Raw genomic sequence first — 25,488 nt, 5'->3', positions numbered from 1 at the left:
GTATTCTAAAGATAACCTGATGATCAGCAAGTTTTAATAGCATTGTTTTTGATTTGCTCTTATTTTCATCTCTCAGGCAGACATTTGTAATCAATAGTGATTGATCAATTATTAATGAACTTTCTAGGAATACATTCTAAGTTGTTCACTTAGCAGCAAAAATTCATTTTCATTGACTTCATGACTTTAAAATCAGCCAGCCAAGCAAACTGGAATACGTTAAGCCAAAGCAGAATATTTGATCCCATTTAATAAAGTAAGATGAATTATTTCTCAGTAAGTTGAATTTCATTCTTTCAGATTTCATACAGTGAATCAACCATGTGCAGTTTTATTAAGGATTTTACTTTTTATTGATCATTGAGTTTCTCGAGGGGCAGACAGTTTGATTAGTAGAAAAATAGCAACACTGTGAAACTAAGAAGTGTTTAAATTAAGAAACATCAAAACCCGTGAGAAGTGTGAAAATGAACAAAACTCATGCCGGTTTCTAGCCTGCGCAGGAGACAGAGCAGCGTATTGGCTGCGAAAGGGAAGAGGAGGCTTACAGCGGGCTTCTGCTTGCTGCAGTTTCTCCGGGCCTCTTCACCCAGTATTTCCTATCCAGAGAACACAGTGAGAAAGTTCTGTCTTCAGCTGGTGGGGAATAAGGTAGAAGCAGGATGCTTCCCAAACCAGGACTAAAAGCCGCACCCACCACCTCCTCTCTTTCAACATCTGATTCTGATTCTCCTTGGCGATGTCAGGCCCCCCAGGAGATCATGTGATGGGGGCCAGGGTTGAACTCACTGTGGCTGGATAGACGCCCTCTGAACACACAGAACTCCTTTGCCACCCACTGAAACAAGTTTAGAATTCCACTTTTATGGCACAGCACACCAGGATCACATATAATCCTAGAGTATCTTTATTTGTTCTATAATTTAATAGTATACCTATAAAATAATTACATTATACTTATAGATTTTTCATTTATAAACAAAACAGAAAACAATTAAATACATTTTGAGCCATTATAAGGTAAACTTTATACATACAATAACCCCCCAAAGGAGCTTCACCCTGCAGCATATCATATTGCTTTCGTTGCTACACCCACGACTGGGTTCCAAGAGAGGGCTCAGGCTTGTATTCTGTGAGTACCTAGCTCAATCCTTCCCCTATCTATGTGGGTTGTGTGTTAATAGAATGATAGGGCTGACCTTGCAGTTGAGTCAGAGACTCCTCCCCTGCCTTCCCACTCTCCTTCCTCCGTCAACTTCCGTTAGGAACACATGGATTTCCTTCCTTCACAGCTTTTCTGCTGCTTGTTCTGCACTGAGCCTGACTTGAAGTTTTCTGCTAAATGTAAAAATCCATTCTGACCTTGTATACCCTCTGTACTTGTCTCCATCCTCACGTTCCAGCCCTCAGTGATTTTTTTTTTTTTCATTTCTGCTTTCTAATTTCAGGTTGTATATATGCATTTCTGAAGCCAAGATTCCCTTCACAAGAGTACAGACTGTGCTCAGGTTCTCTTTTAAATGGTAGTAAAGAAGTAACAAAAATATAAAACATGCAGTACAGCAGCAGGAAATAATTACCAACATGCCACACCTCACCCCCATCCCCGCTCTCCAGGTGACAGACTCTAGATCTGCTCGGACTGTGTAGTGTCAGGAAGCTCAGTCCCTAGAGCAGCTTGTAGAGGATCTCTCTCATTTACTAGGGAACCAACCCCGTGGGCAGGAGCACTTGCTTGGAAATTGCCGGAGAAAGGTTTCTAAGAGTATGTGGACTCCTACCAGTGACATCTCACTCACATTTACTAGACCTCACCACCATCCCTCACAGGATGCCTTGCTGAGTCAGCTTAGCAAAGGGACTCAAAGTGGGCATAATTTTGCAGGAAAATAAATTATGTCAACTTCCTTATACCAAGGGACTACAATACAGGAACTTCAACGATCCATTAGCGTAATGAAAGGTGACCTAATGTTTGCTCAAGGTTTTTAAAGTCTATCCTTTGGAAAGGATACTAGTTACTTTCTCTAGGACTGTTCAACTAGATTACTATTTTCTATATAGTTATCTTTTATTTCCTCCTGCATCACAAAGTGACCTGATTCCTTATATTCTTAAATATCTCTTATTTGAACAGTAAATGGTGTTTTTCTTAGTATCATGGCAGTAAAAGCAGTACCACCTCCCCCCACATATGCACACTAAATATTATAAGGGGTTTGCATTAAAAACTTCCCAGTAAATCTCCCTCCCCGCACTCATTCATCCCAACCCAATTTCTACATGTGCTGCAATGCTTTTAGTACCTTCAGTGATGCAATATTCAAAGTAAAATCACGACTTCCCTCCATCTCCCTACCCAATCTATAATAGGTGCACGGCAGTGAATTACTGGCCAGGCAGTACTTCTGAGTACAATACTTTCTGGGCAGATCGTCACCCACGCTCCACCCTACTCAGAAGGATCCTGCAAAGCCAGGGTCAAAACACGTGAAACAATACATGGATAGATCTAGAATACTTTTAAAAAAAACGACAGTTCTTTACAATATAGGTCAATTATAAAACCAGCGTTAATATAGAGACCTTGTGTGTGATAATATTCTAACTGCAGCGATAATAGCATGCACACCAGAGTTCATCTTGAGTCCACAGGTGGAGACGGATGGGGGAGGAAGGAAGAAGAGGTGGAGGTGTTTGCAGGTGAGGAGGGCGTGGCCTGCCGAGAGAGAGAGTGAGGACCCAAGTGGCTCACGGTGTCTTCTCGCTGTCAGGTTTGTTAGGCGACTCCCGCCCACGGACACCCCTTTTATGGACGTTGTCCACATCAGCATCTCAGCAGCAGCCCCGGGCAGCGCTGAAGTCTCAAGAATGAATGCGCCCCACCTCCCAGAGGTCCAGGGACCAGCAGGGGAAGTTTGAGGGGCTCCTCACAAGGGCGATGCCTCCATCCCACGGGAAGAAGCGAGCTGAATGTCAAGCGAGGCCAGAGAAATACTCGCTTCCACACGGTGGAAGCATCCAGGCCGGCTTGGCAGAGCATCGCCGGAAGGAGAGTCCTGTCTGACTGCGCGGGGTGGTGCTGGGGTCCTAGCATCTTCCATGGCGCCTGAGCCACGGCCAGGTTTGGACGCGCAGGTGGGGCCCCAAGGCGGTCAGGAACACTCGGCCAAGCTCCACTTGGGGTCCACGTTCGGGGCAAGGACACCGTCAGCCCCGAGCGACGTGCCGGCTGCGGGGGGGACGCCAGACAGCTCAGAGGACGCGGCGGCGGCGGCGAGCCCCAGCTCCCGGCGCGCAGGGCTGAGCTGCGTCCGGCGGGAGCTCACTGCTTGTCGGAGTCGCTCAGGTTCACGGACATGCACCGGCACTGCTTCACCTTCTGGATCTTTTTGAGTCGGAAGGGCGGGTCGAGCCCGGGGCACTCGAGCTCCACGAGGACCGAGGTGACACGCTGGGGCTTGCAGAAGGCGCAGGACTGGAAGGACTCCTCCTCCTTCTTCACGTGCCGCGGGATGTAGAAGGAGTTGCACTGGCCGTAGCAGAAGCGGTTGAGGATCGTGCGGCTGCGGCAGCCCTCCTCGCTCACCGTCTGCCGCAGCGGCTGCGTCTTGCACCAGTCACTCTTGAGGTACTTGCGCTCGGTCACCACCAGCGCCTCCTGGCTGGAGGCCAGCACCTCTTTGATCTGGTGCTGCCATCTCTCCGAGTTGTTGCTGCTGCCGTCCTTGTAAGGAGAGGGGATGGCGCCCGCCGGCCGGTTCTTTCGGGCTTCAGCCACTTTCACCAGCAAGGCCAGCAGGAAGAAGGAGAGAGAAAGCTTCCAGAACATCCTGCAACGAGAGCGCAGAGAGTCAGTGGGTGGGTGGGGAGGGCGACGGAGCGCAGCGTCCACCGCTCCCTTTTAACGCGTTTTGGTTTCATTAGGAGGCGCAGTCAGGTGGGGCTGGCTGACTGCCGAATGCCTGGGAGCAGCAGAAGTGAGAAAGGATTAAATTGTACACTTGGCGACAGTTATGACGCTACCCTAAATAGCGCCCAGAAGGCAGAGAGGTCAGGGAGCAATTCATAACACTGTTAGAAAACATACAATTCGAACAATTAACAGGAAAAGAAATTAAAGCAAGGCCCGTTGGAAGAAGTACCAGTAAAGGTTATGTACGACTTAACAAGTATTGTGTTCTAATACAGGCCAGTCCAGGCCTAATGGGATTTTCATGCACATTTCTTTTGACCCTCAGGTGCAGTAGTACTAGTGTCCTCTTCATGGTAAAGTGAATTGAGACCCACAGAATACGGGTCATTTGGCCAGGTTTGCAATAACCACTGAGGAGGGACCTAGGATTTGGTACCTGGCACCCACCTCTGGGCCATCAAAAGTAACCACTAGATACAGATGGGCTTAGAAAAATTAATAAATTAAAAGTAAATGGAAAGTTCACAAGGTTTTTAAGAATGTGCACCAAAGATAGAAATGCACATGCCTAAGAAATCTAATAATTTCATCTCTGCTTATTATTAGACTTAAAGGGTAAATAGCACTCCACATTTAACATCTTCCCATAGCAGTTCAGCTCACTCCAACGAATCCTAAACTAGAATCCTATAGTGGAAAGCAATTCCCAGATGTGAATTAAGAAATCTCCAAGGCCACATTAAAATTGTCTAATGCCATTGCAAAGGGTTTTCCCCAGTTCTGGATATTAGGAGATTATGACATCAGTTCAACAGAAATGGGAATTAGAGAGAATGCCACCTAAAACACGTCTTGTTAGAGGAAAATCAAATTCCGACTGAAGTGAAAGACGGACTTCACAGTTCAAGTCACATTTTTAATTTTTACATTTTCATGAATAATCAAGCACCAGTGATACTTAGGAAAAGAGATGACTCCCATGTCATTTTGCAACTGTAACTGCCAGCATGACCCTTATCATCATCAGCAGCATCATTTTGTCCCCTTCATTCATTCTCTGTATTTTACTACTCATAGAAAAAACTACACGAATTCCACTTCCTTAGCATGCACACTCTCAAATAGGCATATCAATAAAATATCATTATTTGGTTATATAATATACTATGCATCAGTTATATTGCATTTGCTAGAAATAATCATATAGAAATGACTGAAAATTTAATGCTAATTATAAGAAATTCTTCAAATTCTAAGGTAGTAGAGATATTAACATTACAGTTGCTAATATTTATTGGTCCTCAAAACTCATCAGGCATGAATACACATATTTCAGTGGAATAGGGTTGGTCATCAGAGTTCCATGAGATAAGCCCTGTTACTTTCATTTATAGATGGAGAAACTGAGGCAATGACAGGCTCAAGCTCACAAAACCATTTGAAATATTTGAATCCAAGGATCCCAGCTCTGGACTCTGGGAAGCCCATGAGTGTGGCATAGCTATGCTAGATTATTTTTGGTGTCACTGTTGCTAGTCTAGGTCAAAGCAGCAAGAGGCTTTGCACATCAACTTTCTGTGAAGTATTAATTCAAGAGTGAGCACTGTGATAGGCTTTCTGAATTCCAGTATCTCCCTGATATTCTTTGGATCTTAAATGCCCCCAAAGTCCTAGGTGCTAAAGACTTGGTCCCTGGCTTGGCATTGTTGGAAGGTGGTAAAAACTTTAAGGGGTGGAGCCTAACAGGGGGACTTAGTCATCAAGGGGGTACTCTTGAAAGAGAGTGTTGGACTCCCCTCCCTTTCTCTCTCTTTTTCTCTGGTTCCCATCTAGCAGGGGGTGAGCAGCTTCCTTGTCACACACTCCTGCCTTGATCTTCTGCTCTCCTAGTAGACCCAGAAGCAACGGGGCCAACCACCCATGAACTGAAACCTCCAAGACTGGAGCCAAAATAAATGTTTCCTCTTTCTAAATTGATTATCTCAGGTAATTTGCTGCAGTAAGGGAAAGCTAACACTAGCACTTGTGGCTCCAAGGAATGTGAAGTTACAAGGAAAAAGCATGGCTTGCACTTGGAGAAGGAGCAGGAGGAGCCTAGGAAGAAACAATTAAATGAGTCCTCTAAAATCCAAATAGGATTCTTCCAGGCACTTATGCTGTCAAAAGCATGGGAGTTGGGTAATGTGGATGACACTGGGAAAAAGGCATTAAAAAACAAGGACAGAGAGGGGGAAATATTTTTCTCTTTTTTCTCTCTTCCTCTACTTTCTCCCCTCCTTCTCTTTGTTCTCTTCTCACTCCTCTTTTTCCTCTTCCACTTTCTCCTTTTTCCCTCCTGTTCTCTGCCTCTTCTTCCTCCATCTCTTTCCCCTCCCCCTTCCTGTAAAAACCTCTGTCCAACACAATTACTGAAAATTTAAGGCCCAGTTTTTAAAGGGTTTTTCTGACACCTCCTTTGTTCCACACATGAAGTGTCGCAAAAAAGTGACCATGATTCCAACAGACCCATGAACAGCACTGAGTATTGGATTTGCTCAGTGTCCTCAGTTTATTATATCTGTAGAAGGATTGTGACCTCAGAAGACCCTTAAAAATATTTTAGTCCCATTTTAATAATTCTGACACTATTAACATTCTGAATAAACACAACCAAGAGTTTGTGAGTCCTTCCTGGTCCTCAGCTCGTAGTTCCCACTGCAGCCTCATACAAGATGGCACACTCTGGTTCAACAGGTTAGAGCAGAGCTCAAACATGTTCAAATCAATTTGGGACAAAAACTCTTCGTGTCAGCAGCATCAGATGTGGTGATCAACGCATGCATTATTTGAGTGCTTTAAATCAGTTTCAGAACATGTGGCGTGCATCTCTAAAAGTCATGTCTCACAGGAACCTGGCAATAAGAGCAAACCTCCAGTTTTCAGGACAAGGAAGAGATTTGGATGACATCCAGGTGACAGGGCCCCAGTCAGGCTCTTCTCCCTCTCCTGCCTCACAGCTTATTTCTTTTGTCCTTCACCCACAGCAACAATAAGCTCACCAAGGATTGCACCTTTCAACAGCAGGTAAGCAGGGAAGAGATGCTTTGTAACTGGTACGATGAGTCCTCTTTACTTCAGGCAGTTAAGTCAGCTGTGGCCAGTGGCATTGCTGGCCCTTACGTGTGCTGGCTTCCCTGGAGGAATGTGCCTGCCTCTCTTCACTTAGCCAACCTCCCAGCACACACAGACTCCCTGGACTTGAGTTTATCACTTCAGAGTCCTGCTCTGTCCCGAACCTCTTCGCTATTTGGAGAAATGGCTGGCACACAATTAACCTCTCAGGAATGTTGCCACGACTGCCAGGAATGACAGCGCGAGGATACTTCATTTTACTTTCACATCTTGTGTTTGGCTTGTATCAGAAGAAGCTCGTAAATAAATCCTGTTGGTTTTATTAACCATCTTTCTGGCCTGACATTGTTGTCAGTTTGCAAGGGGTGCCAGGACTGTAAATGCTGATGGCCTAAGCAGACTGTGTTGGCCAAGGTTGATTGTGCAAAAAGAGAAGTAGTGGAAGGATTTTCCTCTTAAGTGAACGCCCTTAAGCCTGGCCTTTGTAGATACCAGAACAAGGTCTGTCCAGGCCAAAGAAGTCAAGTATGTAGGCAGCTAAAAAGTCACAACACTCCTCTCTCAGCCCTTACTAGACACATGAAGACCTGAAGAGGAGCTCTACAATGGACCAGGAAAGCTTTCTCATTTCTAGGAAAGGATATATCAGTGCTGGTCGGCCATCCCGACAGGTGTATGCAATTGAGAAAAGATCACAGCTCCTGGGTGCCATGAAGTTCCTGAACTCACTTCCAGTGTGACCTTGTTGAGATTTTCAGAGGTCAGTGTATGACAGAGCTGAGCTGTGTAGGAGTGGTAAATGGGATGGGGACTGAAAATATTCTGTAACCCAAGGGTTCTAGCACATCCTTAGATGGTTGAAGGAAATCATTCAGGGCTAAATACTCATAGGTGCATGTGAGATAAACTTGCTCCCACCACCCAAGTGAAAACAGACTCAAAACCAAACAAAAACATCTAAGCCAAAACCCCCAACAATGTTAAACATCAAGAATTATTTTTGTGAGTTTTCTCCTGCCACAGCCTCAACAGCTAAAGGTATTTTATGTGTGATTTTGATTTTTAGGCTGACAGGGTAGTGATTTAACTCCCCAGCTAACTCTCTAGAGACACATGTGGGGTTTTCAAGGCCTCATGATCATCCTCATAGCCTATGATTGCTTATCTGCAAAACCACTTACCTCCCTGGCAACTGTAAACTGAGGCAAACTATGGCACACAAGCCAAATCCAACCTGAGGTTGCTTTTGCAAATGAAATTGTACTGGAACACTGCCACGCCCATTCATTTACTCCTAGTGGATGGCTGTTTTGTGCTATAAGGGAAGAATGAATAGCGGAGACAGTGACCATAATGCCCACAAAGTGGAAAATATTTACTATCTGGCTTTTCCCTGAAAAACGTAGCCAAGTCCTACTCCAAAATTTCCTATCCAATTCAGTTGTTGCCTTCCCTTTAGGGATGAACTCTTTTGCCAGAAAAAGTAGCTGTCGTTCAATTTAGAAGTTTCAAACTCTGAAACAGTTCAAACATAAAGCAATCCAGGAAACATAGCCTTATATATTCATCACCAAGATGAAAGCAATATTGATATTTCCCATATTTACCCTGTATAATATATATATAAACATAATATATATGTAAACATTTTCCTATAATTCTATCTCTTTATTCCTCACATTCCTAAGAATTTCATCCATGCCTATGACTTTACTCTGGTTATGACTTTCAGACCCAGCTCTATGAAATATTCCCCAAATGTCCTGCGGCACTTCAAATTCTGTATATTTCAAGCTTTATCATATATATATATGTGTGTGTAAATATATATATATATGATGTTTTATGGATGAGTTTTTGTGTGTACAAAACACTCTCCATAAATAGGATCACACTCTACATTTTTTTGCATTTTTAATTACACATTTGAGATTTTTATACACATGGATGTTTGCAGAAGTCTATTCATCTCCACTGGTGAGTATTAAAGCACTGCTTATTCATTCATCTTACTGAGGAATAGGTGGATTGCCTCTACTTTTTTCACTGTTGTCAACAGTACTGCACTGAGCAGTTCTGTGTGTGTTTATTTATGCCCATCTGTTAAAGTTTTTCTAGTAGAGACACTGAGAAATGGAAATGCTGGGTCATAGGATATGTACAATTTGAACTTGACTCAGTTTTGCCAAGTTGTTTTCCAATGCCTCACACTAGAATTCTTTCTCCTGGGTAAGATGTGAGTCCCTGCTGCTGCACGTACTGGCTAATACTTGGTGTTACCAGATTTATTACTTGCTGGTATCTGAAAGGCAGAAATCACATTCTTACTACTTTAATCTGCATCTTTCTGATCACAGGGAATGGTACCTTAGGTTCCACTGCAGTGGTTCTAAGTCTGAAAAGAAATGATTGCAACTTATTTGAAGTGAAAGAAATTCCAATATTAGGGAAAAAAATCAGAAGTACTAACTATGAATCTTCTGCAGCATCATGAAAAGAATAGGAAGTGGCTAGCAATCTTAAAGCAGAAATATCAGGGCACCCCACATGACTCAGAAGGCTGAAGTCCAAATGGATTCATTTGCTTTTCCAAGTAATTTTGACTGAGTGGAACATTGACTATCATTTTGTTCCAGGAGAAGTTTAATTTCATCTGGAAAAATTATGTTTTGAAAAAAGATTTTTTCAACCAAAAAAAGAAATGATACTGTCATTATGTACTTTGACTTCTTCTGGATAGCAAGTGTATTATTTGGGAATTTGTAATCAAAGTGCCTAATCTTTGAAGAAACCCTTGGGTAAGTTCAGGGTAGGACATGTAACTCCGAGGCAGAATGGCAGCAGAGCATCATAGCCAGGAAGGAAATGGGTGGAAAAACTCTTTGGTAGCTGTCGAGTTCGTATCAGTGGGTTGCCTCTCTCGAGGCCATGTCTGCTTGGGGATGGGAAAGAGAATGTGGTTTCAGAGACCCGACTGCCCCATGCTATGACCCTTCATGACTCATTTCCAGGCTGCTCTGGATTGCCTCCTGTAAAATGGTGTTAAGGGAACTTGTCGCTCCCCATACCCAGTTGCTATTATGAGGCATGTGGGACTGAAATTAAGTCAGAATCCAAGAACTCTCAGCAAAAACAACCACGAGTTTTGTTTAAAAAGAAGAAAGAAATTAGGAGTGACTCATTCGGATCTTATAGCTAGGACATTGTTCTCTGTAGCTATCAGGCAGTTCTTAATTTCTTCCTGTTTTTCTTCCTCTTCCTCTTCCTCTTCCTCTTATCTCCTCCTCCTCCTCCTTCTTTTTCCAAATAGATTTTAAACTGCTGCCTGAGGAACCAGGGGTGCTGCAGTGATTCCAGACTCCAGAACCTTCCTTCCTCCACCCAGCCTGGGATGGTGCTGTGTGCTCCAGGAGGACTAATATAGCAGAATTTCACTTCCCTGGGAACACAGTACCGATTTTCTATCTGTGTATACATAAAAATTAGGCCTGTCTAAGATGCTTTGAGCAAAATAAAAAACATCCTATCCATGTGCTCTATCAGCTTCTCTTGTTCACTCTTACTTCAACTTGCTTTGTTTTGCTTGTTATATCGTACTTCCTAGAAATGGTAACTCCTGTATAGTTCCAGACAAACGGGTGCCATCTTTTTCACTTCCTCTAGATTTCACTCGATTGTATTTCTTCTTTCTTTTCAGTCTTTCAATATCCTTTCTTGATTTTTCTTTCTCTGCTTTCCACTGAAAGGCTGGAGTTCCCCCAAACATTTTCCCATAATTCTATCTTTATTCCTGACATTCCTAAGAATTTCATCCATGCCTATGACTTTACTCTGGTTATGACTTTCAGACCCAGCTCTATGAAATATTCCCCAAATGTCCTGTGGCACTTCAAATTCTGTATATTTCAAGCTTTATCATATTTTCCCACTCCCCTACGCCTCCTCTGACAGTTCCCACAGCACAACATTTATCCTTTACTTTTAGCGAAAAAAGCTTAGAATCTGGGGGGAGCCTACCATGGAGTGGAAAGTTGGTTGCTCCAAGCCAATTGATTATCATACTCTCTTTGCATATGGCTGACCTCAGCTCGGGCATTGATTCAAGTGTGCTGAGTAAGATGCGTGGTACAGTCTCCGGGGAAAGCCTTTTTTTCCCAAGAATATTAGGAAACATTCTTACATTCTTACTCTTAGCTTTTGGTTGGGGATTTGATGCCTGAGGCTGTGGCAATCTCCATGAGGTGCCTCCATGGGATGAAAGTCAGGTATTTGTCGTGCACACGGTGTACAAAACAAAATGGAAAGCAAATGCATCCTGGTTTATGTTGTTAAGACACTGAATTAACCAACCCTGGAATTGCATACCTCTGTTCTTCCATTTGTAAGTTAACTCTTTCATGTTTAAATTGTTTTTCCTTATTGGAGATATTATTGACTTTTCTTTCCACATATTAAATTTTTCAAGAAAACCTCATTGTCTTCCATGCCTCACTTCTAAATCCCACTGTTATTGTTTTTGTTTAGGTTCTCATCACCTGATTCTTACAGTATCTCTTCACTGGCTTCCTTGCCTGCAGCTCACACGCCCTCAGACCATCTTTCAGACTCCTATGACAATGAACATTCTAACACTTGGCTTTGTTTCTATTATTCCTTTAAGTTAAACCCTTTAAAAATCCCATTATTTACAAATTCAAAGTGCCTAAACTTTCTGTGATCTTTGTCCCCTCTTTGGCCCGTCCCAAAGTAGCCCATCACCTTACCCCTTACATTTGCAATCTACTAAACAATGTGTTCTACCCATGCAAAAGTGTTTTCCGTCTCCAAATATTGGCACAGATATTTCTTTTGCCTCATACATTGTCTCTCTGACCGCTGTTAACCACTGGGGTTTCATTGGAATATTATTTCCTTGGGAAATCAGCCAGAGTTCAATGCTTTATTTCTGTCATATACTAACTGCTCTGTTAAAACCAATAGACACTGTGTAACCACTGTCTGCAGATTTCCTCTCTTACATGAATGGACTTCACTGGAAATAAAGGGTAGTATTTGTTTCCATAGTGACCTATTGTGGGTCCAGAGAATAGTTTTGAATATTTCTTAGTGTATGAATGAAAGACTGATGATTGACTGGATTTTACCTACATTGGCACATGTATTTTTCTAAAAAGTTATGTTTAAAAATTGTAAACAAGAACTTGAGACTGGGTTAACTTTTCATAGCACTGGTACCTTGTTTACCTTTAATCTCAATGATTTAATATATATCTAGCCATCAAAATCAGAAGCAAACATAACTCTTAAAATGGGACATTTGAAAAAAATGTAATAAATTATTTTCACAATTTCCTATCTTCCTTTTATTGTAAAATGCTGTCTATTCCTCTTTGTCCCTTGGACCACTGACCTCATGTTCTTTGTTTTCTCTTATTTTAACGAGTACAGCAGCTCTCTTGAAAAATGGTCTTTGGAGGGGAATATGTGTAATCCTGATAGTTACACACAGGTTTTCCAAGGGTAGCTTCAGAGGAATCAATATTAATATCTTCATTCCCCATCTTTTCCCTCTTTTCTAAGAGATCCGCTTGTAAAGGTACCTACACCGTGGGTCAAGTATATGATCCTCCCTAACCCTTTGAACCTTCCCTTCTGCCTCTTCACCACTGAACGGGTTGCTCCCCCCTCGCCAGGCTCTATTTTCACGGTGTGTTGCTTGTACTTATTCTTCTTCCTAGAAATAAATAGTATTCATTCAATAAAACAGACATTACAAAGTATCTCGACATTTTAGGGCATCTCCTTAAGCAGATAAGTCATTGAAATTTAGGTTTCTGTATATAGTAATTATTTAGCCACATTTATAACATATTTATGCTATTTTGATCAAATACTGTTATTTATTCTAATGGATAATCAATCACATGGAAAATTTGAATATTTTCAACTTTATGGGACACAGACAAAAACTTAAATTTACAAGCATAGTTTTTGTTACAGAAAAGAATAACAGAATAAAAAAAAAGACTTTCAAATATAAAGTATACTAGGAAAATTAGAATAAAATATGAGTGCAAGGAGAAAAAAATACATTGCTACCTTGGTTCATGAACTTAATTCTTTGCATGACTCTGGTTACTGAATTGGATAAGAACTGAATCAAATTCCACGGTTAGGTTCAATGTTGACTTTATGGGCAAATGGTTTGATTCAGTTCTCATTCAAATTGGTTTGTGACCAGAATTGTGGAAAGAATTAAGTTCATGAACCAAGGTACCACTGTATTGTAAATTTTCCTTTAAAAAGCATTTCTACATATATTTTTAAACATATGTAATAGCATGCACCAAATAGCTATGCTATTTGGATCCCTCTAGAAACATTAAGAAGGACTTTATTTTGCCACATCCAATTTGTGATATTCTTTAAATGACATCACTGCAAACTTTAGATGTCAACTCAAAAGTATAAGAGAAGTTATACAGACTTAGAGATCAAAATGGTTAGAAAGCAATACTTTAAAACATTTAGAATATTATATTGTTCACTACTGCTGGGCAAGAATAAGTCATCTTGACTTCTATAATACATAAAAGTCCTATGTCCACATGTACATGTTGTGAGGAAAGACCTGAGGCTTCATCCTTCTCTGATTCACTCACTCATGTCTCTTAAATTCTGCAACCTCTCTTTCCTGTCAGTTTTTCAAAAACACTGTGTTGACTAATGGGTCCAGAGAGGACTGGAAAATCCCATATTAAGTAATTTAATTGAAACAAGAAGTCTAGTTCAGTTGGTGTGAAGTCTTAGGCTCTCTGCCTTTTCCAAGTTAGCTCCTATTGACAACTGATGCTGAATTCAGACAAATTAGAGGGCAAATTCAAGGCTCTTAACCAAAGAAAACAAACATAATGAGAGACAACCAGGAGATTTAAAACATGCCAATGGATATGGAGTGATGGAAAAAGTGAAGGCAAAAGTGTTGAAAACATATTAAAAATGAATAGCAATACCCAAAGCACTTCCCATTTGAGTCCGTAATAGAAAGTACTTGTATTAAAGTGATATTCACTCATTCATTCATCCATTCATTCAGTCAGTCAGTCAGTCTACACACTCTATGCACTTCACTACAGTTTGAGATACAAAGAGAAATAAAATACTGACTTCGTCCCAGGAATGAAATTAAAAAGATTAATAAAATTGGCAATAACCCTGGAGATAAGGGAGTTGGTAATTGGATCTTAGAGTAATCTATGATAGAAGTTATTTTGGTGTGAATTAACAAATAATAGGGATAGAAAATAAGAGAACATTTTAGATATTTTGGCTATATCTTCTTGAAGTGATTGAAGGAACACAAGAGGGGAAATTCTAGATACTGGCTTCAGCCAGTTGGATGATGATGGTATCAGGGCTGGTATTATCATTTGCAGATACAGTAAGAAGATAACTGGGCTAAGGGTAAAACTCCGGCAGCAAAGACTGCCGAGAGTCAGGTGAGGCTGAGTGTGGAAAGTGTTCCCCGGACAGACGTAGATGGATAGATGTACTTGATGGAGGAGTTTCAGGTATGGCAGGGCAGGGGTTGGGGAGTAAGTTTGCAGTGGGGGAAGATGGGAAAATGTGTAATGAATAATCCTGTATATTATTCTTTGCAACATTCCCGATAACCCCTAATTCATTTCGTTTTTCAAATACTTAAGGGTATACTCTGAGTGAGGTAAGTGAAATAACGGGAAAATAAAAAGTGTTTTCTTTCTTTCTTTTTCTTTTCTTTTGGTGCTAAAGATTAAACCCAGGGTTTGACTGAGCACAAGTGCTACCACGGACCTCTACCTCTATACCTGTTTTATTTTATTTATTGAAATGTAGTAAACATATCATACAATTCACCTCTTTAAGGCATACAACCCCATGCTCTTTGCTTGCTCACAAGAGACTCCAAATCCATCAGTAGCCACTCCCCAACTCTCCCAGCCCCAGGCAGTCACTCATCTACTTTATATCTCTATCTGTATGGACATTTAAACTTCTTAACAGTCTCTGGACCATAAGAGAAATACTCAAACTAAATCATCCTGAAATACTGAATAAACTAAGGCAAGTGCCAAGTTGGTGCCTGGATTTGAAGTTCCCTATAGTTCTTCTAAGAGGGTTTGTTTGCTTCTTTGTTTCTCAAACAATCTTTTTCCAACATGTCTAACTTAATAGTTCTCTCCAGTGGAAAACCGCATCAGGGTAGGGATCAAATGTGTTTTGTTCACCACCATAGTCCCAGAATTTACACATAGTAGATGACTGATAAATACTTATTGAATAAATGAAGGAATATCTAATATTTTTGAGAGATTACAGATGTTATACAGCCAAAGTATAACTGATATTTGAGAAGAGGAAAGCCTGGGAGGTTCAGACATCATTCCTTTGCCTTTTATTTGGGAAATAAAGCAAATTTAAGTGTACCGTTCATGCAGCAAATATTTACTGAACGCACATGTGCTCGTGATGTTTGGTGTCCATTCTGTTTTTTATAACTCTGTTTAGATCTTTCCCTGGATCAGCCTAATTATAAATAATGTAAATAAAAAGGACTTCTACTGAACTTTTGAAGTATTTGTAGAGAATGTTTCTTGTTAACATCAAACAAAAGCATTTCTACCTTAAAGCAAGCTTATCAAATATTTTCTAATAGATTTTTTCCAAACACAAGTATTGGCAAACTTTTCCATAGAACAAGTTCTAGTAATAATACCTATTATGGGTATACAATTTGAATTCAATGAAGGACTCCCTTTTTCTTTTATATGTGGTCCTCAAGCTTCATGATGAACCAGCTACATATGAGAACATGTTAGAAATGCAGACCTCAGGCAGAGATGCTGGGGAAATTCTGATACTCAAAGTCTAAGTTCGAACCTGAGAAACGACATTTTTCACATGCAGCTTGTGCTCTGAAAAATAGAACCCAGATTACTTGTGTAAAATGTGATTATCTGGCCTCAGATCCACTAACCAGGGCAAACTTCATTAATTGTATCCTCATTAATAAAGATGAGAGACTAAAGCAGTGACATATAGCAAGCAGTGTTAAAGTTAATTGGAACTTAGATCCAATGCCTCTTCTTTTGTTGAGCGATTTTCCCGTTTGAAGGAGAGGACTTCTCTAACAGTTTGTGACAGGATGATGTGAGGGAGACAGTTTGCAAGTAACTGTGATGTGTGTTTCTACTTAGGATCCCTGTCTTGTCACGCCTGTGTGCTGGACCCTCCATAAAGCCATCAGGAGAGATCCCTGCACAGGGCACAGGGAACCAGGAACTTGGCTCACTGCAACACAGTGTGAGGTTAACATTCATGTACACACAGTGCCCCTCACAGGAACCTGTCATTTGAGGCTGCTCACTACCCTGCCTTTATTTCTCTCCACTTCTCCACAACACCTGGGTTTCTTTCAGGCAGCGCACCTTGGGTGGGGAGCTCAGGAAGCTGAAGGGAATCCATGTGCAGCTATCTCTCATGGGAAAAGAGCCACACAGGATTTATGTCTATTTAATATGAATGAGAGCATATGTACATGGTGGTACAGGAACCCGTGGTGGTAGCGATAGGAAACAAGACCATGATCTTTGCTGTTATTTTATTGCTGGGCTCAAACCCAGAGCTTCACCTAGTGGATGCTAAGTAGAAGGTTCTACCAGTAAGGTACAGCCCCAGCCCAGAGATATCTCCTGTGATGTGTGGGAGTCTCAGGTGAGCCCTCCTGGACTACTCCTTGGCAAGATGAGGGTCAATGAACGTATAGGCAAGAGAGGGGGTATTCTTCTTAGTTAATACATACTTTCATAAAACATGAGTACAGCTTTTAAGAAGCTGAATGGTTTCCAAAATACCTGAGTTCAGAGAGATAGACTGCAGGTTGGTGCTTGCCAGTGTCTGCAAGTGAAGAGAGAAACAGCGTGAGCTATCTGTTACTCCGTACTGGGTTTCCTTCTGCAGAAGTAAGAGTTTTTAAACTAGATAGATCTGATAGTGGCAAAATTTTGCAGAGGTACTTGGTGTAAGTTGTGCCCTTGAAGTTGTTCATTTTTTTTTAAGAGATTGATGGGTTGCAGAGCTGGACTTGAACTCCTGGGCTCCAGTGATCCTCCTGCCTTAGTCTCTTGAATAGCTGGGCTAAGACATGGCACTATCCATTGGGCCACATCTCAATGGTTAATTTTCTGGTGAATGAATTTCACTTCAATTAAAAGGAAAATAATAGGTAGGGGGATTAACCAAAATGGAAATTTTGAAACTCCACACTTGTTTTAAAATTATTTGATGAATAAATTTCATTCTGTAGTTAAAATACAAATCTATATCCTACTTCTGAAATGAAACAGAAACAAAATCAATAGAAATCAAATATAATTGTAATACTCAAAGTGTATGAACTGACTCATTGCACTTTAAGCTCTTTACCTCTGAAAGAATATGTGAACAAAGATGTTGTGATTATTCCTCAGGGAGACAAAAAAGAGACCTCCATGTCAGACAGGAAGTGACACTATGTACAATTCAATTTAACATGCTTCACTTTTACAAAAATCTTAAAACTTGTTTTATTTAATTATAGTTTTGTTACACAAATTAAGTTCACTCTTTGTAGAAAATTTGGAAGATTCAGAAAACATTTTGAATGAAATAATTCTCATTGAAATTATTGTTTTGTTGAATTCAATTTTCATTAAAAGTAATTTCAATGGCTGTAATCTAACACATGTGTGTTGATAGTATTTAATTTTTCTTCTATTTAGGTTGCTTCCAGTTTGCAGTTTTACAAGAAACTACGGCTATGAACAGTGATACAGGTTAATTTTTTGTGTGTTTGTTTGTTTTGAGACAGGGTGTGGCTGTGCAGTTCAGGCTGGCCTTGAGCTCACTTTGTAGCTCAGGCTGGTCTCGAACTCACAATGATCCTTCTGCTTCAGCCTTCCAAGTGCTGGGATTACAGGCGTGCATCACCATGCCCAGCTACCTGTTAATTCTGAGCCATCACATTGCTGCAGTTTGGATCTTATGTCCCACAAACGCTCATGCAATAAAGGCTTGGTGGAGTTGCAGAAGTGTTTAGAGGCTGGGCCAAGCAGGACCTCTGCAGGCCACTGGGGATGAGCTCTAAAAGCAGACTGTGGGATCCTGGTCTCTTTCTCTTGCTCTTTTCCTATTGGCCATGAAATGAACAGGCCTCCTTGCTCCTGTCCTGATGTGTTTACCTCACCACAAGCCCAAAGCAATGGGCCAATCAGTCATGAAGTGAAATCTTTAAAACTGCAAGACAAAATAAATCTTTCCTCTTTTAAAAGTGATTTATCTTAGGTATTTGTTATAGTAATGGAAAGCTAGCATATGCATTCAGATAAATACCTGGCAGTACTATGGTGGGTCACCAATGGACCATGAGACCCTAAGAGTTGATGAGTTTGAGTATTTGTTTAGAAAATCAGATATCTGTGGTCCAGGCAAAGATGGATGGTATAAGTGCTGCATGAGACTGGGAATCATACCCTGGAACTCCTGGTTGGGCTGAAGACCCTTCAGATAGGTGGATCTGAGGGGAAGCGGGGAAAGAACACTGAGTCACTTCCCATCTTCTCAGTTCACATGTCAAACCACATTCATTGTAGTTTTTGTTTGCTTGGGCTATCCTAAGCACAATAGGTTGCTGAAGACCCAATCACTATTTCTGTGCAGAAGAGTAATGAGGAACAAAGAAAAATGATTTGGAAGAAGTTGTTCTCAAAATAAATACAGAAAAATTTGCATGTGAATAACAAAGAGTGTATGTGAATAAGCCATCCATATGAAAACTTCTAGGAGCACGTGCAATAAACATAGATTGATAAGCAAAAACTGGGCATGGAAAGGGAAAATCTCCCACAATATTAATAGAAAATAAAAGATGTAAAAGGAAAATGTAATTTATGTGTATATATTAATAACAAGCTATGTAGTAGAATAATTCTGACTAGAAGTTATAAGTAAAATTTCTACCTATTTTCTTACTACCACGAGCTTTCCCTCTTTTCATGATTTAATTACTTGTTAACATTGATCAGAATTTCTTCAAGTGTGGTTTCTTGAATCATAGTTAAAAATGCAAATTTTGAGACCCATTCTACCTCTTGACCTTGCTAAGTCAGAAACTCTTTGGAAGAGCTGGGTGCTTTGCAGCACATAAATCTGTGTTTTTAACAAGCTCTCCAGATAATACAAAGCTTCCTGTTACACAGCTTACTGGCAGAAGATTTTAATTGCATGAATTTTAATAATTGAGTGCAACTTGTTCCTTGCTAATTATAACTCCTTCAGGCTCCCCTGACACATTGATTTTTAAAAAATAAATGCAATAGCTTAAGATATTTCCTTTTATATATAGTTTAATTCAAGTAAAATATCAGCTGTTTATTACTTTTACTTTTATTTCATGTAATATAATCGCAGTCATAGTTTGCTTTGCTGATAAACTTTTTTGTACATTTTTCTTAAGTTATATGAAAAGTGAAGAACTCTGCACTTTCAGCCTGAAAAATTCATGCAGAGAAGGAGGAACCAATGAAAAAGAAAGGGAAGGAGCAGCTAGAAGTGAACAAGGTAGATAAGAAAGGACTGATGTCATATAAACCAAGAGAAGGTCTTTTAAAGAAGGAGCAGTCAACACTTTGGAGAGCTGCTGAGATCAAATAGGCCATAAGAAAAATATTCCAAGAATTTGGCAACACGGAGTGACAGTCCACATTCATAGAGGCAGTTTCTGTAGAAATATTTAAAAGGAAAGTTACATTCAACTGGTCTGAGTAGAGAACGCAGAAACAGCAGCTACATGCAGTGCTTTTTGTAAAATTTGCTGTGCGTGACCGTGAGAGTGAGACAGTAGCTGGGATGCGGAAGGGCCACATTGTGCTGATAAGGAAGAGTCATGGAAGATTTCAGCACAGGTGGTGTGCAGTTGTACTTTTGTCCTTCAATGACACCACACATGTTTCCAACAAATTCCGCAGCCCTCAACACATACCAGGCTCTTAAAAGTCTAATGAATTCAATAACAACTTCCTCCATTCATAGTTTTGATTGCCTATTAAATACTTTTGATGAAATGGATCGAACCTCAGTATTCCTCCCCATAATTTGAAATAGTAATAGTAGTTAGTTACTCTTCCCTTATTAATGAGGTCAAAATACATCAAAGTTAGATCATATCTCAGAGCGCTTTCAAACGCTCAGAGGTATTCTCTATCAGTGAGTCTTTTATTATATTTCCCCATTTACTCATTTCCTTTCTCTCTCTGGGAGGGCACTTCTGAGACTGCATGAGGTTAGGTTTTATGAGTTAAACAATACAAATACTTAACACAAGCACTAGCACTTAAAGAAAAAGGGATTGGGGTCATGGCAAAATATTGTAAATTTTGGGACTAACAATTTGGTTTTGTGGGTTTTCTTCCCGAGGCTGTGTTCCAGAGAGGGCAATAACGGGTAAAACTCATTAGTGCATCATTATCTTTTGTCTGAAGGAAACAATGTGTGGTTTCTGGGCAGCCCACTTGGTGTTTGCATTGGTCCTGGAAATATTTCAAACCAACTATATTGTTTGAACCAGTCCCCATCTTGAACATGAAACGGACCACCACTAAACCACAGAGTTGATGCTAAATTGCTAGGTGATGACTCCTCTGGCTCCTAAAGGTTTCTAGATCTCAGTCATTGAAATTATGGATCTTTCTTCTAATGAGAAAGATCTAAGCCTTTTGGGAGACCTCCCATGCAGTCCCCCTGCCCATGCCCCCAGTGGGCTCCAAGAACTTCTGAGAAGTTTGGTTTAGAAGCAAGGTCATGGAGTTTGCTCCAACCCGATTCTTCATTTCAATTCTTTAGAAACTGCAAAGTATTCCCAGGTCAAATCTGCAAATTCACAATTCTAAGGAATTGTATAATGGATTAATAGATTTGAGGATGAAAATCTAATCTGTTTTGTGTTTATCAAAATGAAGCATTGAGGGGCTGGGGATTTAGCTCAGCGGCAAAGGCGCCTGCCTGGCAAGCGCAAGGTAGTGAGTTCGGTTCCCGGTACCGGAGAAAAACCAAAAAAAACAAAAAAAAAAAAAAAAAAAAAGAACCAAAATGAAGCATTGAATAAATATTGGTGATTTTGTTTATATTATGTTGTTTCCCATACGTTTTTTTGGTCTTCCTTGGAGATTTCATTAGGTTTTTAAAAAACCAGTGTTATCAAAAGAGCATTTGTGAGTAAACCCTAAAAACATTTGGAAAGAAAACTACTTTCACAGGAACGTTCAGTAAGTATGATACCATATATTGTGTTTTTCCAGAAGAATGTTATTTGATTTCCTTCTTGAATTATAATCTCTTGTCTAAATTTGAACATCAGAAATAGTGAATCATCTCTTGATTTATATTTCTTCTCAATTATGAGAATGTTTTGTGGTTTGATGTCAGAAATCCAGAAAACCGTGGGTGCCCAAGGGTTGTAATGTGCTAACTGAACCTCAGTTCTAAACCTGAATTGTGGGGTGTTATTTTTGTTATTACTGTTATGAATACCACAATGTGCTTCAGTGATGTATCATTTATTAGAAGATGGGGGTCAAACAAAGTACTGTGGGTATGGGCTAGACAACTTGGGCTCCAGCTCCATTTCCAACACTAATTCCTACTGAACATTTTAGCAAAATGTTAAGTTTCTTTGTCCCTTGGTTTCCTCATCTATTAGCTGGGGGAAAGAATGGTATCTGCTTTTAATGTTGTGGCAAAAGAAAGAAAGCAGGAAGGGAAAAATATATATGGATATACAAGGATAGCTGGGATAACTGTAATGCTGATGTCTGTTGGTTCATTGAAAGGAACAGGTAATGCTTAAATTTTTCTTTTTCTGACCAGTTTTGTGTGCTTATATGTAGTAATTTGAATGACTCATTTGAAGACAGCAATATGCAATATAACAGCCATTGCTGAATCCCTACTATCTTGATTAGTGAAACTCTGTATCATCTCTAATTCTTTTTATTACTTTTTATTCTGTTTAATAGTTTGATCAATCTTGCATTCTTACACCTGGTCATCAGAGCAACTTCATTGAGGATAACAACGTGTAATATAACAACCATTGTTAACTTCCTGTCACCTGTTTTGAAATTCTGTATCATTTTTACTGTCTTTGTGTTTTGTTTTTGCCTTAGTTGTTATTTTGTTTTTTCTCTTTAAAACTAAAAAAATTAATAATGTAATGCATATAAATACTTTTACAATAAATAGGTTTCTTGATAAATATTTGTCGAAGAAATGGATTTCCATTTTCTCTGTCAGAAAGAGCCAGAATTCAACTTTATGTCTCTCTAGAAAAAAGTTTCTTTTTCCAAATATATAATGACTTTCCTTTACCTTTTTTAAATTTAACAATATTGCTTTTGAATTATATTATTTTTGAGTGATTAAGGAAATCTATAAAACAGAATCTCCAAATCAAAATAAGCCATTGTTGTGCCTTCTTTTTCTTTCTTTTTTTTTTTTTTTTTTTTTCGTACAGGGAATCAAACTCAAGACTTTGCACTTACCAGACAGGCACTTATGCCATTGAGCTATATCCCTGACCCTTGTTGTGCCTTCTTGAAATGTTTAATAAATTTTATACAAGGAGCCTCATTTTTTTGTTTTCTCGGGGTCCTGCAAATTACAGAGATGGTCCTGCATGGAATCTTCCTTATTTGGAAGCTTTATCTCACAAATGCAAAAAGAACTGGACTCCCCAGAGCTCTGTATAGGGATGAAATCGACACCATGTCAACTATAGTGTATGTTCTTACTCCTCATTGGACGTAACACATAACTTAGCATACTATTTTAATAAAATGAGCAACAGAATTCTCTTAAATCCATTAAGCAAGTCATTTTACTTGAGGTTTACAATATCTTTAAAGCAGTGGTTCTTGACTATTTTTCAGGTCATGGTACATGTATATGTGCAAACAGAAACAAATACAGAGATCACGTAGCTCATGAGGGTGAGCGGATGAGTCTGCTCACACCTGGAAGCAAAGAATCTGGCAGCTTGGCTGTGCAGGATCTCTCCTGACCATCCTGAATTTCTGAGTTCAACACATTTATAATCTATTGGAGACCATTTCCGTGACTTGGAACAGAGGATAACAAATTATTTTTTCATGGAATTCAATAGAAATTCCTTGATTTTAAAAAACTATGAATTTCTTGAAAATAATAATTCTGAAACATGAAGCTGGGCTGGGAATTTAGCTCAGCAGCACAGCGCTTGCCTGGCAAGCTCAAGATCGTGAGTTCGATTCCTGGTACTGGAAAGAAAACAAAAAAAAAAAAACCCGTGAAGTTATAGCTAGAAACACACATAGCACTAGCAGTAAACAGAAGTCACTACATAATCCCCCAGTTTTCAGAACCTCGAGTCCTACAGGGCATGAGCCACAGCATCTCGGAGATGCATGGACAGGAAAGGCAATACCTGAGGAAGCAACAGGCTTTAGCATCTACATTCTCTCTCCACTTTCTCTGTCAGGGCAGAATTTCATGACTCCTGCAAAACGTATCTGTAAACTCCTTTCACAGAAGCCAAAAAGCAAGTTTTCACATACTCAAAGGTGCCAGTTTCTCCCCATTAATTCAAGCTGTACCCACAAAGGACTATATACTCTGGGAAGAGCAAGGGATTAGACTTGCTGGTGTAGAAGTGAAACCACACTATTGAAATACTGTCATCTTTCAAATTTACTATGTGTTGGTGACACAAAGCTAAGTCATTTGTATGAGAGATAGTAACTTTTTTCTTGATATGTATGCTTGCTTTTTTCTTTTAGGAATGGACAAAAATTTCAATAGAAAATATGCCCTCAGCTCATGGTATGTAAAGAAAAATGTGATAATCCAAAATCAACATATGCAAATGTTCACAGCAGTATTACTTATAAAACTGAAAATTAGAAGCCACCTAAATAGAATAGTTAAGTACTTTGAACACACATGTGTTAGATTATAGTCACTCAAGATTACTTTTAATAAAAATTGAATAATTTCAGTGAAATTTATTTCAGAGAATATTTTCTGGATTCTCCAATTTTTCTACAAATAGCAGGAAGAATTTTTATAATCAAAACATAATTATGTTAAAATGTGTTTTTATTCTTTTTGCCTCTTTAGCAACTAACTCTTTCCATGTCTGAAGTTCAAAATTGAAAGCTGTAGCCTAAATTTCTGGATTTGCTGTCTATACGGATCCATTTGAAAAGATAACTCTAATTGAAATGTATGTTTCGATCAAAGAATTCTATCTTGTTTAGAAACATACACTTCACTCAAAGAAACACCTTTTTCATGACAACAATTTGACTCTAATCTTACCCCTAAAATTTGTGCTTTTATTCAAAAGAGGGCTTGGATGACAATTTGTGTGCATGATTTGGCACTACTAAAACTTCACTAATTGAGACAGAAATATTCTTAAAGTACGTACTGTCTTTTGGGATGACAGCATGTTTTTACTTCTTGATGAATTTATTTCTTGACAGAATGTTACTAAACTCTTCCCCTAGGCTTTCAGGGTACATTAAATTTTTGTTGCTGATGGTATGTCACTTTTTCAGGTTTCCTGAGTTAGGGGAAGGAACAAAATTGCAAGAGGTAATAGTCTTAGTGGGAACTTCAGGAACTGATTTCTTTATCTATATCAGGCTAAAAGCTTGTAACTATGTGAAGGAAACTTACGATAAATTATTTTTTAAAAAATAAGATAGTTTTAAAAGATAGGAAACACTCCTGAGATTTTTCTAAATGCACATTTCACACATTAGTTTAAGTAAAACAAAAGTCAGTAGTATGGAGAGAGTTATTTCCTCATACTCTGGATGTCCTTAGATTGAGCAGGTAAACATAACTGATAATTTCCCGTTGTCTCCTCAAAATAATTGCTCCTTGATAATGTCACTATTTTTATTGCTGTCTTTATTTTCTCTTGCTTCTAGTCTTTCTTGGTAACAGAGCTTAGTTTTAATGACTACCATTTTCCAAAAATAAAATTATCATATTCTCATGGATAAACCAACCAATAATAATAGTAAGCTGCTATATTTATTTTTACACTGTCAGTCAAGTTAATCTAGATAATATTACAAATGACATTCACTAAATATACTGTAAGCATATTTTTTAAAATCTAAAATTATATATGGATTTGTAGGAATTAATTTTTCTTCCTTTTATTTCTCATAGTTTTCCTGAAACTAATCCTTATTGTTTATTTAGTAAGTACAAGGAACAGAAAGATACAAGTCTTTCTCTTGATGATATAATCTACTTATTTCCATTTCTTACAAAAGGAACTTAGTGAAAAATGAAAAAGAATAATGTACACTAAAAGGACATCAAGTTGTAGT

General features: G+C 39.4%; 1 protein-coding gene across 2 annotated transcripts in view; it reads right to left on the bottom strand.

Moving 5' to 3' along the window:
- Positions 1 to 884: 884 nt before the first annotated feature.
- The window catches only part of Grem2 (gremlin 2, DAN family BMP antagonist), a 97,718-nt gene continuing 73,114 nt past the window's right edge, over positions 885 to 25,488 (bottom strand). For both annotated transcript variants that reach the window (XM_013520576.1, XM_005374827.2), the window contains one exon: positions 885 to 3,836. In XM_013520576.1, coding sequence (XP_013376030.1) covers positions 3,329 to 3,836 — 508 coding nt within the window. In that variant the 3' untranslated portion in view covers positions 885 to 3,328. The remainder of the gene's footprint in view (positions 3,837 to 25,488) is intronic.

The sequence above is a fragment of the Chinchilla lanigera genome, unplaced genomic scaffold (assembly GCF_000276665.1).
Source record: "Chinchilla lanigera isolate Chin_1 unplaced genomic scaffold, ChiLan1.0 scaffold00005, whole genome shotgun sequence".
NCBI lineage: Eukaryota > Metazoa > Chordata > Mammalia > Rodentia > Chinchillidae > Chinchilla > Chinchilla lanigera.
The sequence above is the reverse complement of the archived record's forward strand: the minus strand, read 5'-3'. Positions and strand labels throughout refer to the sequence as shown.